We start from the raw sequence: 18,607 nt of genomic DNA on the forward strand, positions 1-18,607 counted from the left end.
GCATCAACACTGATTTGAAGGCACACATACAAAAGAAAACCCATAACAATCGGTAAGTTAGAAAGAGAAATTACAATTTTGATGTTTAATATAAACTTGCATCATTCTAATGCAAAATCGTACTTTAAAAACATCAATAATTAGTATTTTGGGGGTCTTGTCGATATAAATACATTCACTTTTAATCTTAATGGTACTTGCACAATGTTATCCAGACCAGGGTTTTTCTGAATGTTCAAGAGAACCCTAAGTTTCCAGGGGAACATGATGGGATTCTGTGAGAGACAAAGGGCAAAAAAGTTCACTTGAACAAAAAGGAATCCATAAGAATTTTTCTAAGATACTGTGGGAAGATGAGGTCATATCAGGAATATTCAGAAACACTCCCCTAGAGAGCAATCGTGCTTATGGTGACATAGTATTGTATGTATTGAGACAAGTAACAGGGCTTCCAGTAAATTATTTTAATGGGCTGTTCTAAAAAAGTTTGAAAACCCTTGGTCTAGCTGATCTTGCATTCTGTTTCTTAACATCCTGAAAAATCTGGGTAAGTCTGACAACTTATTTTCTTCTAATGTTCATGTAAATATCTGTAATCTCAACTCCCAATATGGCACTCTGCATTCCTGTAGATTCATCAGCAACTTAAGATGCTAACAAGACTTCCTGACCTATCTTTTTTTCAAAAGCTCCTTCCCATTAAAAATGTATATAGAAAACAAGTTGCAAAACACTAGTCTGAAGATGGGAACATCTGAGAAAATTAAGTGGGGGAGGTATAATAACCAAGCAGCTGGTGTGGAGGATGGTTGCATGGTTTGAAGGGGAAAAATAGCTAAGCAATCGCATCATAAGCTAAAGGGAATGGTGGAAAGGAACCTTGCCATTTTGTTTTCTGGGAAATCCATGTAACCACACCCACCATGATAGGGTATGTCATGCTTTCAAAAATTGTATTTTTTTTTTCCACCAGTAGGGATAGCTAGCTTAGAGAAAGCCACCAGAAAGACAAAAAGCAGGAAAACTTCAAGGGAGAGGTTTGTGATTTGAAAACAGCATGCAGCCAAAAATTGCCTACATTTATAAATGTATTCATTTTTAAAAGCCTGTTAGGCTTATGGTTGTTACTAAACTGCAGCAGCAAATTCCAAGTAATTGTAACTTATATAAAATATTGTTTTGCTATTGAATTTCTTAGAAGTTCATTTAATTGGTTGGTCTAAAGACAGAGTTTTTTCAACTGGAGTCACAAGCAAATTTGAGAGCCATCACACTCTCTCTGTCTAGACAGCCACCTTTTGTCTTGTCCAGGTAGAACAAGAGCAGAGTCTGGCAACAATTCTGTTGTGCATTGCAAACCAGACTTGTGCACCCAATTCAAATCGCTGTCAAGAATGTGCTGCCAAGGGCAACTTCATCATTTACAGTGTCCCTGCTCTCTTGCTTTGGATATGCCTTCATGTATAAGTCACTTGCCTGCCCACCAAGCCACACTAGTGCCCTCATACATCTTATTTGGACTTTCTGCTCTCCTTGAAGCCTGTTGTCTTTAACCCAGTGGTATTCCTCTGCACATCACAGGCAAAGATAGGGAGGCAGCAGGGTGGACGGAGTGAGATCGTCACTGCTTAGGACCTTGTGTTCCACGGCTGCTATCACAGAATGGCTGCTTCAGTGATGGAGTGCAGAGCTGAGAAGCAGCATCAGCATCTCAGCAAATTCTAGCAATTTAGCTAGGAGACAAGACTGTTTCTAATGAGAAAGAAAATGGAATGATACCCTTGTCCAGGAAGCAGAAGTAAGGCTGAACTCCTTGGTTGGCCTCTGCCAGTTGCATTCTACCATGTTAACCACAGTACTGTAGCAAATCTGTATTGTCCACAGAACTCTCACGTAAGAGATCATCCTTATCTGTCTCCCATGAACCTGTAGAAAGACAGGGATTAGCAGAATTTTCAAAATTCTGCTACTAGGCACTATATCAATATTATTTCACTTAAACTTGTGGAGTCTGTTTCTTGACCTGATCTATCTTAGAGTGCTGCCATCAAATTTGAAAGCCTGATTGTGTTTCCTTTTCCCTGTCTCCTATACTCCAGCAAATTATGGTGGAGCCAAACTGAGCTGCTTTATCACACTTCTTCTATTTTCTATACTTAAAGTACACTTCCTTTTTTATAACCATTTCTATATATTTCCTCCAAAATCATTCATTTTGATTCATACTGCACTTGGATGTCAACCCTCGAAAAGCAATGGCCCTATTCCGGGTGTTAAATTACCATCTTGTACACCCCAAAGGAGATAGTCCCTGTTTTTACCTTACACTAATAATTTTCTCCCCATTACAATCCTAAAAAATGGGAGTGGCCAAGCTGTAGAATTTGAGCCAATCCCTATTTTTGCCATGTTGGCAGATCTGAGCAGAGCTGGACCAGCTGGAAGGTTCTAGATCAGGACTGTCAAACTCCCATCCCACGGACTGGATGTGTCGCATGTTGGCCATGCTTGGTTTAACGAAGGGGGGGGGGAAATCCTGATATGTCACGTGACACCGTGATGCCATGAGTTTGACACCCCTGATCTAGATTCAGAAATAACTGGTGCCTGGGCATAACTGTCCTGTGCTGGGGAAGTTTCCATATCATCTCTAGCAGTCCCTGATGCATTTGTGGAAAATTTGCCATACCCTCTATAGTGGATCAAATGGAGGTTTGAGCCTGATGCTCAGTCCTATACACCAGGATTTCCGGCATAGAAGAAGCAATTATACTGGTAGGAAAAATTATCTTACTGGCCTAGGCTCCCCTAAAAGTCATTCTGGACTCCAAAAAGCTACCTCCAGAAATGGTGAGACTCTGAAGGGTCTCTTGCTTCCTGTCAAGTCAGCTTGACTTTTAACTTCAGATTGTTGCCTATTTTAAATAAGACCAAGGTCTTCATTATTTGTTATTTAACTATCCTGCTGATTTAGGAAACAGCACTTCTAACAGAATCCAAGGAAGTTAAATTAAAAAGATATAGGACAGTAGCTGAACACAGTACATGTTCTGAGAGGTAACATAACCATAGTTTACTCAACCCAATTTTATATTATATTGGAAACCATGAATTAACAATACTTGCTGAGATTCTCAATGCATTATGGTATGCTAAAATCAACTAGTTTGGAGTGACATTTATGATTCAATATGCTCTGGAAATCCAGATAGCCAAGTTAATTCAGTAACCATAATTCAATGAGCCAGAGATTGAGAAAAAAAAGGAGTTGTGTCTTCTCTAGCTTTTTACATTAAGTAAATCTCACAGGACTTGATAGACTGACTAAATTATGTGCCATCAAATCTTTTTTTTTTGACTCATAGCCACTAAATATAGTCACACTTACCAAAGCTTTTAGAAAAAAAATTGCTCATGGATCTCTGCCCATCTGCTTGGATTGTGAGAGAATGAAAAAATATTGCCTGAGTTGGGAGTCTTTGGAAAACTATGAAATTTTTTATTTGCTAAATGAATCAGTGCTGCAATAACGTTTAGAAATCACAGCCATTAATTTCCATTATTGTAGAAACATGAATTAATTTCTGCTATTACTCCTGTGGGATAGGAGTGAGCTGCATTTTAGCAACATCTGTGTAACATGAAAAAGCTTCTAATGTATTATGAAATAGTTACGCTAGAAACTCAACAGTTTTGCTACATTCTCATTATTTAGTTGTCAGGATGGAAGTTATTCCACTGGTCAGGTAGCTGTAGCCCAGAGGTCTCCAACTCTCAAAATTCTCCAGCCAGCTTATAGTTGCCAAGTTCGGACAGCCCTGCTCTAGTCCAGATCACAAACCATTCAGTTATAGCAGGCAGGGTGCAGACAAGAGTGAAAAGTTTTACTTTCTCCCACACAAGTTGTGTTGCCACATACACCTGGTTAAAGAGTGCAGAGAAGAGCAACAAAAAATGATTAGGCGGCTGGAGGCTAAAACATATAAAGAGAAAGGTTGCTGGAATTGGGTATGTCTAGTTTAATGAAAAGAAGGACTAGGGGTGATGATAGCAGTGTTCCAATATCTCTGGGGGTGCCACAAAGAAGAAGAGGGAATCAAGCTATTTTCCAAAGCACCTGAAGGCAGGACAAGAAGCAATGGATGGAAACTTATCAAGGAGAGAACCAACCTAGAACTAAGGAGACATTTCCTGACAAGTGAGAACAATGGATCAGTGGAACAACTTGCCTCCAGAAGTTGTGAATGCTCCATTACTGGAGGCTTTCAAGAAGAGATTGGACACCTAATTGTCTGAAATGGTACTATAGGAGCTCCTGCTTGTACAGGGGGCTGGACTAGAAGACTTCCAAGGTCCTTTCTAATTCTGTTATTCTGTTAACTGAAAAGGCCTAGTACAGTATTTCTCAATTTTAATAACTTTAAGACAAGTCAACTTCAACTCCCAGAATTCCCCTGCTAACTTGGTGGCTGGGGAATTCTGGGAGCCCAAGTTTCTAAGGTTGAGAAACGCTGGCCTAGTAAACTGCGTTCACAGCGTGCTGCGCCGCAAGCAACGAAACCTCCTTTTAGCCTTGGCGACGGATAGCAAAATGCCGGCTGCAAATAGCGAACGGCAGCAATGAGACCCGCCAACACTTCGCGTCACGATCGTCCAAAAGTCTGCCGCCCAGGACTACTGTATGCCTTGACTTCAGTGCATTGTCTGAATTCAGCCAATGCATATGGGACGAGAAGGTATTCAAACGGGCCATTGCTTGTAGAAAAAAATAAAAAAAAATAAAAATACTTGAAAAAGGAACTCCAACTCGGTAGAGAAGCAAAGTAAGAAGTCAGCCACACCCACCCCCTAATTCCTTCCAGGCTACCGCTTCCGTCTCTGAGTCCGGCACCTCCCGTTACAGGCCCGATAAGACAAGAAGATGCCCTCCGCCGAACGCCAAGAGGAGGGAGGAGGAGGAGGAGGGCGAGGCGGAGCTGCGCAGGCGCCGTAGTGAAGAAAGGGGCGCAAGGCTCGCGGCACGGCGAGAGCAGCGCGCGCGACCTCGTACCCGCGCGGAACTTTTTATTTTTTTTGGTGCGCCGTCCTTGCTGTCTGGCGAACCCCGAGGCCGTCATGCTCTGCCGCTTGGCTGTCGCGGCCGGCCGCAGGTGAGAACCTGGCCGGGTCGGGAAGCCCTTGAATTCCCGGCCAAGGACGCGACGAGAGGCGGGAGATTAGGAATGGCCAGGACGCGAGGGCACGAAAGGGCGGGCTGCTTGGGGAGCAGGAGGAGGAGGAGGAGGAGAGCGCTGGGATTCGATCGAAGGCGGCTGCCGCAGGCGAATAGCAGTAGCGCTTAGACTTATATACCGCTTCACAGTGCTTTGCAGCCTTCTCTAAGCGGTTTACAGAGTCAGCCTATTGCCCCCAACTACCTGGGTCGTCCTTCATTTGAATTGCGGGCTTATCGTCCCATTGTAGGCCAGTATAGCTGGAAGGATCTGCGCTGGGCAAAGCGTTGAACTACCCCGTTAAAGTTTTTGCATATAGCTTTTATTCTGTGTCCAAAGGAACTGCGCAGCTTAAACTTATTATTTGCCCCTGGCACTGTCAGCCCGATAATGAAATGCTTTACAATAATTTTGGAACTGGCTTTGGCTGTTGCACATCAACCTTGTTAAGTAAATTATTGTCATTGGCCAGTCATTGGTTCCTCCCTCTATAAAGGGGAGTTTATTCATCGAATTTGTATGCCACCCATCTCACTGTTACCGCGATTCTTGGTGGCTTACAGAGTAATTAAAATGTAAAAAACATAGCACAAAACACTTAAAAGTAGGAAGATTAAATAAACTAAAAACCCTAACCCTAACCTCCAGCCTAGAAAGCCCCAGGCCAGCTGGCAAAGAGGTAGGTTAGTGTCCTTTGATTATGTGCCATTGGACATAGATTTCCATGAACATGCTCTTCTTTAATACTTGTTTTTTTGCAAATTCCCACGCCCCCTAGTAAAAAGAGTTTTCTGCATGTGCTGTCATCTTGTAATAATCTGGATTTAGAGGCCAAGTATAGTAATCCTATGTTGACAAAGTTTTTCTAGCACTTTTCCCTTTGTGAATGTTACATATATTCTTCCACAAAAGAGAAACAAACAATTACCTGCATTTTATAGCTAAACTTTGATGCCACTTTTTAATGTTTGTGGATATATGTATATATTATGTTGTTTTATTATTGATGTTGTTTTGGCTGGGACTACTGAGAGTTTTATATAAGATAGGCACCTATATAAATGTTGAAAGAAAGAAAAAGAATGAATAAATGAATCTGGGTATGGGATGGCAACAACTTTATTTACTGATTAAAAACATAGTTTTGACTAGAAGCCTGAAAGAAATCTAATATCAACTTTAATGAAAAATAAAAGTCATAAGTGATAAGTGATAGTTAGTGCTTAGTGTTTCCAATCCATATACACAATACAGTCCATATTTGCAAAATACATTTAAAGAATAAAATAAATATTCAATGTAGTTCAGTTTGAGAGAAATGTGTATCACGGTGCAGAAGATATGAAAGAATCTCCCATGGAGAGGAGGGCATGTCTTACACTCTTGGTAAAATTAGAAGAAGCTGTTGCAAGCAAATGAATACAGGTAGTCATTGACTTAACAAACATTTGTTTAGTGACCGTTCAATGTTACAGTGGCACTGAAAATAATGACTTATAACTGTTTTTTACACTTAGAACCATTGCACCATTCTTGTGTTATGTGGCAGCTGGCATGTATTTATAACAGTTGCAATGTCCCAGGGTTTTGCGACCTTGACAAAGTCAATTGGAAAGCCAGATTCACTTAACAGCCATGTTACTAACTTAACCACCACAATTATTTTCTTAACAACTGTGGCAAAGAAACGTCGTAACAAGGAACAAAATTCACAACTCTGTTGCTTAGCAATTTTTGTGCTCAATTGTAGTTGTAATTGTAGACTGCTGGAGATAATATGGAGAACCGTGGTGGCACAGTGGTTAGAATGCAATACTACAGGTCTAACTCACTGCTCACTGTCAGGAGTTCAATCAGACCGGTGCAAGGTTGACTCAGCCTTCTATCCTTCCGAGGTCGGTAAGGAGGGCCTAGATTGTTGGGGGAGATATGCTGACTCTGTAAACTGCTTACAGAGTGCTATAAAGGGCCCCAACCACCGCTGGCTTTACCGGGCAAAAAAAAAATTAAAAAGGGGTGTGGTGGCATAAAGGGGGCGCGCCGGCGCTCGGGCCCCCGCAGGAGACGGGGTGGGGGGCGTCCCGGTCCCCCCCCGCCCGCTGGTGGGCCGCGGCCGTGGTGGGGCTGGTTTTTTATCGGGAGTGCCCGAGCGAAGGAGGCAGGGGGGGGGGGCCCAGGGTCGGCTGGCCCCGTTGGGGTGGGGCGGAGGGCCTGAGGGGGGGTGGGGCTGGGGGGGGGCCCGCGGGGCTGGCGGTTCCGAGGAACAACCGGTCGTCGGTTGGCCGCAGTGCTCCCCGCCTGAAAAAGTTCGCGGTCTGTACAAAAAGGTGGGCCCTGCTGTAAAGCACTGTAAAGTGGTATATAAGTATAAGTGCTATTGTTGTTGCTATCTATAGATGGCTACTGATATTGTTGCAGTAGGGTGGGAGCCATTGGAGGCTATCTTGGACATCAGTTATTGCTTGTTGAAGTTAATGCTTATGTTGCACTTTCAGAGAACAGTAATCTCTTTCCCATATCTCATCTCTATCTCAGGTCAGAGTGTAAAACGATCAAACAAATTAATTGTGTGATATTAACATAAATCATATCTAGACTGATCCCTGTATCCCTGTCATTGTCCTGGGCTATGTTTTGTTTCTCTTCAATTCACAGGTTAAATGGAAGAAATAATGATATGAGAAATTGTGGCAATAATGATAATGATTAGGAAAATTTTAACAGCTAAAGGTATCAGGTGATAGCAAAAAAAATCCTACAAATTGAAAATCAATGCATTTTTATTATATAATTATTTTTTTGTCTTTCAGAAATAACACTGTGGTGATTACATCTCTTGGTTGTGTGGCCTCCAGAAAAAAGTACACTCTCCCTGACTTGCCCTATGATTATGGTGCTTTGCAACCACATATTAGTGCAGAAATTATGCAGCTTCACCACAGCAAACATCATGCAGCATATGTAAATAATCTGAATATTGCTGAAGAAAAATACAAAGAGGCTTTGGCAAAAGGTACTGGGAATAATATATCACTGTACATCTTTCTGATTTTATTCCTTTAAAACTGACACTTTATGATTGTTCTATGTACATTTGTTTCCCCTATGCTAAGAGTAATAATTATTCAAGATGAAAGCCATCTTCTTTGGACTGTCAGTGAGTCAGACTCACACATAAACTCTTTTGAATTTTCAGAGGAAAAAATGGGATATAAATGCAGCAATTGTGTTCCTATCTTCTCTTACCCAACTGGAGTGCAATAGGGGCATTGTAGAGTCCAGGATCCACATGTCAAATGTTAGTTTAAAAGACTTAACATAAATGATAATGAAACCAATTTGAGGACTTTTATGCAAAATGAATATGTTAAAGAGAAGGCATTGTACCTTCAACTAGCCATTGATAGTAGCCTTAATATATTTGGATTATGAGGAAATCACAGTTGAAATTTGTTGTCCCCCTGGCTGACTAACACAAGTAAGCAGAGGAGGCCATTTGTCGTTTGTGCCTTCCGTCCCTACTTGGTTTATTACATTTTCAAAAGTATTAGTTATGAATGGTTTATGTAAGTTATTGAATATAACTCTTAATCCTAGCCGGAATATAAGTTTATTTCTAAGGTACCAGCATACTAGTTATTGAGGACTTTGAATGATGCTTCTCAACAATTGCTCATAGAAGCTTTACAGATAGAATAAGAAGAAGAGATGTAGTCCATAAGAGTTTAATAATTACAGGACTTCCGGTTTGTCGGCTTCGCGAGCGGCAGGGATTTGCGATTCCGTGCGATCCCTGCCGCGCTAGCCACTTTTGGTGCTCCGATCCGGATGGGTCCGGGAGCTAGGCTACCCTGCAGGGGTAGCTGAAGATAGGGGGATCCGGAGAGGGGTTTGGGGGTGTTGCAGACCCCTCCCGGCCGGCAGAACCCCTTTTCCCAAGACGGTGCAGCGGCGGTCCGCAATGGTCGCCACAAAGAAGCCGGCAGCTGGGCAAGTATGCGCAGGAGGAAGAGGAGAAAGCTTTTGAGAGTGAAAGTTTTCTTGGTTGATCCAGGACTCTAAGATACATTTAATTTAATTCCTGGAAATGATGGCTTTTTGGATGATTCTTTCCACAAGAGAAAATAAGCGGCAATTCTGAGGTGCTGAAAGGAAAGTTTATTCTCCTCCCGACAGAATTAATAAGTGGATATTGAGAAACCTGTTTTTTTTTCAGGTAAAACTAGCTTTATGGGATAAGTCGGAAGGGAGAGGACAAAAAATATATTCATCTGGTTTGATTTTGGAGGAGATGGAGGAGTTGGAGGAGATGCCTTAAGGATTTGAAGACAGAAATCAAAATGTTGAAATGTTTAATAATGATTGATTTTAAAATGTAATAAAATATTAAAGGGAAAGGCAATGGGAATGTTATAAAATTTAATATTTAGATTTATTATTCAACTATGTATTTAGGAGGGCACTATGTATTTAAACATTTTCGATTTATTACTCTGTTTTTATTGTTATTAAAAGAAAAATTAGTAGATAGAATGTACCAAGCAGAATCAGATTGGGTATTAGGTGTTAGTTTAAATGTTAATCTAATTAATTTAGGGGAGGATAGAAAGGCATCATACTCTGATTAGTGATTTCAGGAGAAATTCTTTTTTTTTTTCATTATAAGGAATGAGATAGAGGGATAATAAAGAATGGGCAAAAGATACAAATATAATGATTTAAATTAAGATGGATTAAATAAGATAGAATTATGAAGAGTGATGTGTGGAGAAGTTTATATAGAAGATATAGAATGGTAAACAAAATAGGTAATGATATGTATGATGAGCATGAATATAATTAAAGCCCATATAAAGAGGTACCTGGGGCCAAGTTACTTTCCTAAAAGATTATTTATATGTTTGTTTGTTGTGTGTTTATGTTTTTGAGAGTATTAATAAAACCTTGTAGAAATACAGAATGAGAATAATGGTAATCAAGTCAGAAAGAAATAGATGAAATAATAATAGTGAAATTGAATAAGAGTAAAGAGAAGTAAAGAGAAATTGGATAAGAGGTATTTTTATGCTCATATGGAAATGGCTTAAAATAGAATTGTATTGTATAAAATAAGGTTTTATCTGACTTGTAAAATTTATAATGGAAAAAGGTTCAAATATGTAATGGTTGATGATGATTTGTTTGTCTTTGAAATTAATAAAATTTGCTTGGAAAAAAAAAAGAGTTTAATAATTAAACTGGGACAGGAATGCTTTTTGTTGATGGTTCCAAGAATCTTTATTCATAGTATGTAGCCAAGCACTGTTCTTGGTGTGTGTGGTCTAGAGATAAATCAAAAGAATCTTATTCAAACTGCATGAAACAGAAAATAAAAATCAATTTGCATAAAGCTAGTTTATATTTGCATCCATTGTTTCATGTTGCATTTTTTTGCGTCATCAGAAGAAAATTTGATTAGTCTGATGATAATTTTTTTTAATCAAAAGAAGCTTTCAACATAAGACTTTTCCCTTCTTGGTGTTATTTCCATTTCCATTTCTGATTAATGATACATTCAAGAAAAGAAAGTCTGGGAAATCAACTTTTGTTTTGCCTTTCCCCTAATTCAGATGTGGGTCAGGAAGCAGCAATTACAATTCCTTGAAACTGGTATGAGGAAGCATGGATTTGGTGTATTGGAACCCAAAGCTAAAGGGAGCCAGGTTAAGTTCCTAACATTTTAGAAATTTTGCTGAACTGAAGAATGTCGACACATGTTTTAACTAGGATGTGCATGACAGTACTTGAATACCTGTTCTAATTCTTAAATGGAAGGCACTTGCATAAGATGTTTTGAGTTAGGGATTAATAGTTCTGCTTTTTCTCTGTACTTTCCATCTTCAGGGGATGTAACGGCCCAGGTGTCTCTTCAGCCAGCTGTGAAGTTCAATGGGGGAGGTCATATTAATCATAGCATCTTTTGGACAAATCTGTCTCCTAAAGGTGGAGGAGAACCAAAAGGTTTGTATTTGAACTGGTTTATAGTAGTTTTTAGTAATACTGATACAGGCTTAGGTAAACTTTGGGTTTATTTTAGAAATTTTGCTTAAGTTTTAAATAAAATAAATTGGTTTCCATATCAGTGGCAAATAAAAATCAGAGCTGAATACTTGATCTGCATCACTCCAAAATGCTTATTAATGTTTGCAATGAGGGTGTCCACAGGGAGGATCAACAGTAGCAAAATGGTAAACAGGCCAGCTAATTAAAGTCCTGTCCCTTTTTACATGCATATAAAGTGTAAAAAGGGGGCACAATGGCTCAGTGGTTAAAGACATGAGTTTGTCAGCTGGAAAGCTGACAGCCTGAGTTTGGGGCCAGAGTGCTGTGGGATAGGGTGAGATCTCATTCCTCCCCCAGCTCTTGCCAACCCAGCAGTTCGAAAGCATGCAAATGCAAATAGATAAATAGGTACCACTTTGGTGGGAAGGTAACAGCGTTCCATGCACCCTGATATATATTTATACTGGCCACATGACCAGGGAAGCCTCTTCAGACAACACTGGCTCCCTCGGCTAAGAAACTGAGATAAGCACTGCCCCCTAGAGTCGGATACGACTGGAAAGGGGAAACCTTTACCTTTATAGTGTGTACAATACCTGTTAAAAAAGTGGGACTTTGGTCAGTCCGTCCTGCCATTTTGAGAGTGTTGAACCCCTACCAACAGAGCAGGCTTCAGTATTAGCTTGACAGAATGATAATGTCTGGTATGAGAAATAATAATTATATAGATACAAAAGTTATGTCTTCCACCTTGATGGTATCCAAGTTCCCAGGGTCTATTGACAAAGGGAGCCCTTCATGTTACTAATATTAGAGCTAGTTTTACAGTGTCTGCAGATTCATAGGCCTAGAGTTGGTGTGATGACCAAGGGCATGACACAGAGATAACACAAACAGCTGGCAGTTCAAACTGGCCCTTTTATGCTCCAAATTTCCCCCAAAAGCTTCCACGTTGCTGACAAGTCCCTGAGCAGGGTGATAATAAAACCCCACACAAACCTCAAGCAGCCTCTGGTTGCAATTAGTCCAACCCAGCGCTGTCTTCACCAAGGCTGCACGGCAATAAATCCCAAATGTATTTGGTAAAACGAGCAAAGCAAGGAATTCAGGGAGCAAAATATCCAGATAATTGGTCCAGAATGCCACACAGGAATGCAAGGATTCTTGGCACATTCAAATAGCATACAACACTTCCGGAACTCAGCGTTTGTTCCCAACAAATGCCCCTCCCCACAGTGTCTCCTTAAGTCACCTTCCCCAGGTGTGCCTGGTGAAGCTGGACAGGGCACTCTCCTTGTGAGTGGCCTCCTCCATCTAAGTTGATCCTGCCTTCTCTGAGCCCTTGCCTCAGTAAGGGGTGGTTCTTGCCCCTTGTCTGAGCTCTGTTCCTGCCTGCCTGCAGGCCTAACTAATTCCGAAAGGCCTTGCCTGGACTGACTCTGCCGTTCCCCAGTTGCTTCCAAGGCCAATGGAGCTGCCTCTCGCTCTCTTGTCAGTTCTTGTTCCATCTCATCTTCCCCCACCGATTCAGACTCTTGACAGGGCCATGATAGTTGGGGCATCTTTTCAGATGCCATGCTGAGACATGTTTTATCAGAAAGTAAAATATTTCAAAAATAAGACAGATCAAAAAATAAAAACAAGAAATCGGAAAAGAATTTATGAAAGCAAACTAAAATATTGGTATTAAAATAACATTTACGTTATTTTAACTTTGGCCCAATACTGCAGTTGATAATCAGGAAATAAACCAAGATTACAGCTTTTGCCAAAGCTGTTTATGGAATGTTAATGGCCATATAATAAAACAAGTGACTAGCATTAAGTATTTAGGAGTAGTCATGCATGCCACTGGTTTAAGGAACACCCATGTGAATATGCTGCTGCTACTGGACAAAGATTTGCCAATCCCATCCCTAAGTTTTTATGATCCAAAGGAGGCTGTTATGTTCCAGCCACACTTAAGCTTTTTCAGGCTAAGTCGCTAGCCTAACTCTTTTATGGGACTCTGGTTGGCCCCTCCAACGTCACATTTCATCTCTCTGGAGAGGATACAATCCAAATTTATCAGAGCAGCTCTCCAGATACCATGCTGTGTCTCAAACACACATCTACAACTGAAGACAGGCATGATAAAAGTTGAGTCAAGAGTGTCCAATTTCTATAAACCTTTTGTTAAAACTCAACTTACGTCTTCAAGAATTAGCATCATTGGCTTGTGCAGAATTGGACAGTTAACCCTAGAATTAAAAAACAAGGGGGAATCTTGAGTACTTTGAAACGTGGAATAAATTCTATCAGTGGTTGTGTAAAAGAAGGCAAGGTCAGAACATAAGTAGCTATGATGATTAGAATAATTAGTAAACAATGTATCAAACAAGAAGATTGTAAATGGTGAAGTAACATTTATATATGTATGCCAGAACGGCTGCACCATGTTTTCAATCTGCAGGGTTCAAGGCTGTTGAATTTAATATTTTAAATCCAGGCTAGTCTCCGGCCTCAGTTCTTAATATGGAATATGATCAGGCCTGAAGCAAGGGATAAAGGATACAGAGAGGCAAGCAGACCTAGAGAAGGCCCCAGGCTTCCTATCATCACTACGCAACAGATGTATTTTCGCTTCTGCCACCAACCTTACATGGCTAGAAACACCCAACCATCAGAAAACTTTCTTGCCCAGTGTCATGCTCTCCCCTCTGCAGTATTGGATGGTAAAGATCAAAAAATACCAAGGCTCTGCCCCAGTGATTCCAGAGAAGTGGAAACTACAAAACATGTTCTTCTTCATTGCTCCTTTTATGGAGATATCCACACTAGATTTATATTGCCTCTGATTAGTAGATATCCAGATTTCCCCAAATTTGGCTTTTGCCCAGATGCTGCTCATAGATATGGTGTGCCTTGTTACAGTACAGGTAACTGTAACTGTGTTTTGTGCAGCATTGTGGAAATTCTGTTCAAGCTTGATAGGGACCAATCTCCCATAATGCATTCTTTGTAACTAATTCATTTAAATTTTAGTATTTGTTGATACTAATGGTTTTAGATAATATTACTTTGTTGTAAATTTAATATAATTTTAGTGTTTACATTATGATTTAATATGGGCTGTATTCTAGAACTCATCTATAGATATCAGTTGGATTGTTTTACAAATGTATTTTAATTTTGTCTTAAACTTTATTTTATTTGTCATCTGCCTTTTGAGACAACAGCATAAATACAAGATCAGCAGGTTGCAGAATCACACAGAGCCTACATATCTACATATATCTACATATCCTTCTTTCACAAGTGTGAAATAGCTCTGACTTTTGCTGCTTGCAGTTCTGGTGGCTCAGCATCGCAGTAGCAGCATTGCTAAACAATTACCATTAACTAGCATATCTTTCTCAAATCTTGATTAAGAGACAGCCTGACAAGTTACAATTATAATCCTGATGATAATGGATGCCTTACTGTAATTAATATTGCATTGAATTGATGGGAGGAACTTAATAAAATATGTAATTTTTAGGCTGCTTCTATTTTCTTCACATTGGTTAAAATTATATTTACACCAACTGTCTTCAGAATTAATCTGAAATAGTTCTTTGGGCTACCTGATGAAAAACAAACAATGATGTGCTATGTAAATGCAAACTGTTTATATATTTCTCGTTTTAAGGAGAGCTTTTGGAAGCCATTAAACGTGATTTTGGCTCTTTTGCAAGTTTTAAGGAGAAACTCACAGCTGTTTCAGTTGGTGTCCAAGGCTCAGGTTGGGGATGGCTCGGTTTTAATAAAGAATCTAATAGACTCCAAATTGCTGCATGTTCCAATCAGGACCCTCTACAGGGAACCACAGGTAAAACTCTCTAGATGGAAGTTGACTACATCTATCAAAGACCATTTTTAGCTGCAGAAGGAATAAAGTAATATCTATAAGCACTTAGACTTATATACTTCCCTGTAGTGTTTTACAGCACTCTCTGAATGGTTTGTAACAGTGATGGCTAACCTTTTCCAGGTTGTGTGCCAAAAGTGTGTGCGTGCATGCGCGTACACGCTTTCTCACGTGCCTGCACCCATGATGCAATGCGCACATGACCCCCGCATCGCACACCTCCACGCATGTGCACACAACCCCCTGCATGCCTCTGTGCATGCGTCTTCCACGCGCACGTCTCCCCCACATGCCTCTGTGCATCCGCGGCAGATGCCCGACAGCTGGCTGGTGGGGGGCATGTGCAGTGAGAGACTTCTGGGCAACCTCTTGCATGCCACTTCCGGCACGTGTGCCATAGGTTCACTATTACGAGTTTATAAAGTCAGCATATTGTTCCCAACAGTCTGGCTCCAATATGAGCATTGATGATTCTGCTTTGTGCTTCACTAGTGAATGCTTTTGCTTTACTCATGATAAGTGTTTCTGACAATCTCACTTCCATAGCAGTTTGGATAAGAAAACAAAAGAGTAAACCAGATATGAGCAACATTTGTAGGCTAAAGGCTACATTCACCAAAGCATACTCTTGGCCTCCCTGAAAGTTTCAGCAATTGGGTGTTCAGACATTGATATAAAATAATATGTGTTGGTGGGAAAACTTCCAAACTGCTCCTGCCCTTCCTCATCTCCCCTGCAGCTAAGAAATAGCTCAGTCTCTCTTTCCAGCTTCTCATTTCAGCCTTGTGATCATCACATAGTTTTTGGCAAGGACAGCTGTCCTTGAACTGAGTTTTGTTTTGAATAAGAATATGTTGGGAGGTATTTTCTGTGTATATCAGAAAAGCATTTGCTTTCTCTTTCTGTATTAAGACAAAAATGCCATTTTTACAACTTTCTAGGATTAACAAAATAAAAACTCTTCTTTCTACACCTTTATAATTTACAGTAGCTGTATTTAGAGGAAGAAGGTATAGATACTCTTCAGTTTACGGTCACAATTGGCCCCAAAATTTCTGTTGCTAATTGAGACATTTGTTAAGTGAATTTTGCCCCATTTTAAGACCTTTCTTGACACAGTTGTTAAGTGAATCACTGCGGTTGCTAAGTTAATAACACAGTTAAATGAATCTGGCTTCCCCATTGACAGATAACAGATAATCAGTTGGAAGGGACCTTGTAGGTCATCTAGCCCAACCCCTTGCCCAAGCAGGAGACACTATACCAGTGATCCCCAACCTTTCTTATGCCGCGGCCCGGTATCCCCAACCTTTTTTATTGCGGCCCGGTACCGGCATTAGCTGGGCGCCGCCATCTTTTTGATGAAAAGTGCTTCCGGTGAGCTTTCTGCCGAAAAAGCTCACTGGAAGCACTTTTTCATCAAAAAAAGATGGCGGCGCCCAGCAAACCAGCGGTCCGGTAGGACTTGTTCCACGGACCGGTACTGGTCCGCGGACCGGTGGTTGGGGACCCCTGCACTATACCATTTCTGACAAATGGCAATCCAATCTCTTCTTGAAAGTCTCACTTTGACTTGTCTTGTCAGAAGTTTGCAAAAGGGGATCACATGACCCCGGGACATGGCAACTGTCATAAACATCAGTCAGTTGCCAAGTGTCTAAATTTTGATCATGTAACCATGGGGATGCTGCAATGATTGTGTGAAAAACAGTAACAAGTCAGTGCCATTGTAACTTTGAACAGTCATTAAATGAACTGTTATAAGTCGAGAACTACCTGTACGTCTAAGAGACATGATGGGTGTGTAATGAGAGTAATTAAACCTGTCTGGAAATCAGTTTATTTTGAAAAGTATGTTTTATATTCCCTTGAAAGAAATTAATACTAACTGGCTGGTCGGTATTTATTTTGGTAATAACCCTATAGGCTTTATTTAAATTTGGGTGGCGGGTATGTTTGTGGCAATAACTTGTTAAAGTTTGTAGAATTTTAGCAATATTTTTCCTCTTTTTTAGGACTGACTCCTCTATTGGGAATTGATGTATGGGAACATGCATATTATCTTCAATATAAAAATGTTAGACCCGACTATCTCAAAGCTATCTGGAATGTGATCAACTGGGAAAACGTATCTTCAAGATATGCAGCTTGCAAATCATAGAACAGAAAATCTTATAGAAACAAGACCTAAGTGTTCCTCAGATTATTTTCATAATATGTAGCAGTTCAGTTGTTAATTGTTCCATTACTGAAAAATACCACATGACCAGAAAGTCCTCTCTATCAAGCTAATTTGTACCTAAATGCGGTAAAATTGTAAGTTCTGAAAGTGCTAATTTTCTCTTTTAAAAAACGGGTTATCTAATTTTCTGAAAGAATGCAAATTTCTAAAACTTAAAAATGGATTATAAATTCCTTTTAGTAATATGTGAATTTGAATGCTTTTGAATAATTTCTTGCAAATTGAGGAAGAGTCCAGGAAGTAAAATTTAGAGAACATTTAATAAATTAGATGTCTTGAAAAGTTATATATCAAGAGCTTCATGGTACTTAAGTTATACTGTTATACTCATGTTAATGATTGACATTCTGCATGTTCATTATAAAGATTCAAAATCTGTGTCAGTTGATAAATATAGAAGTTCAGTTCATGAAATTGGTGTTCTGAAAGGGGGGGAAATCAGTGATACAATATAGTGTACCAAGTATATAAGATAAATTGGTTGGATTAAAGATGTAATTTGCACTTTGTGCCTTTGAGTGAAATATATCCATCTATTGCTATGTCTACTATATATCTCACTATTGTATATGACGCTCCAAAAATAAAAGTGCAGAATGCCTCTTAAGTCATTAAATAAACGTGTATTATGCTAATGGACCATTTTAAATGAAAGAATTTTAGGATTAAATGTGAAAATTAAGGGGATTGGTGTATTGGGTATGCCTGGAGAAATGGTTGTTAAAAATTCAGAATCTCATACTTTTAAAGAGCAAAATATGGAAAAGGTGAAAATGAGAAAAATGTAGATTTATTTAGATACAAGGTAAATTGAATAGGCTTAAATTATAAAACATTGCATATAAATAAGATATTGAAAGTTGGTTGCAGATTACAATAGAATAAATAGAATGCTTGACAAATGGTTCAGCTCTGAGCAGGGAACAAACCAAAGATTTGTTTGTGTAAGGAATATTTTGATATCAGAGATGTGTTTGGGGACATGAATACGTGTGTATTTTTGTATGCAGATTATGCTGTGTTGTTGACTGAGAACCTAAACTTGCAGTAGATGTTAGGGTAGATAATGCATTGAATATGGATAAAAATAAATAAACAACCAAAAATTAGAGCATAAAGGCTTGGCATGGAAATGATTCTGTGCACCTTATAAGGATCTTAAAAACATCCCATACATATCACTTAATGTATTAGCAGCAGGGAGGGGATTCAGTTGTCTAG

The 18,607-nt window shown here is 39.7% G+C and overlaps 1 protein-coding gene across 1 annotated transcript; it reads left to right on the forward strand.

Annotated features, from left to right (window-relative positions):
• The first annotated feature begins 4,991 nt into the window (after window positions 1-4,991).
• On the forward strand, window positions 4,992-18,006 carry SOD2 (superoxide dismutase 2). Its single transcript, XM_026675255.2, is given in 6 exon segments — window positions 4,992-5,150; window positions 8,024-8,226; window positions 11,097-11,213; window positions 14,926-15,105; window positions 17,160-17,266; window positions 17,268-18,006. Coding segments are annotated over 6 exon segments (741 nt in total). The 5' UTR covers window positions 4,992-5,115; the 3' UTR covers window positions 17,367-18,006.
• The last annotated feature ends 601 nt before the right edge of the window (window positions 18,007-18,607 follow it).

Source organism: Notechis scutatus, chromosome 1, assembly GCF_049901735.1.
Source record: "Notechis scutatus isolate UNSWTSFEM ecotype Mainland chromosome 1, rNotScu1.2, whole genome shotgun sequence".
Taxonomy (NCBI): Eukaryota; Metazoa; Chordata; class Lepidosauria; order Squamata; family Elapidae; genus Notechis; species Notechis scutatus.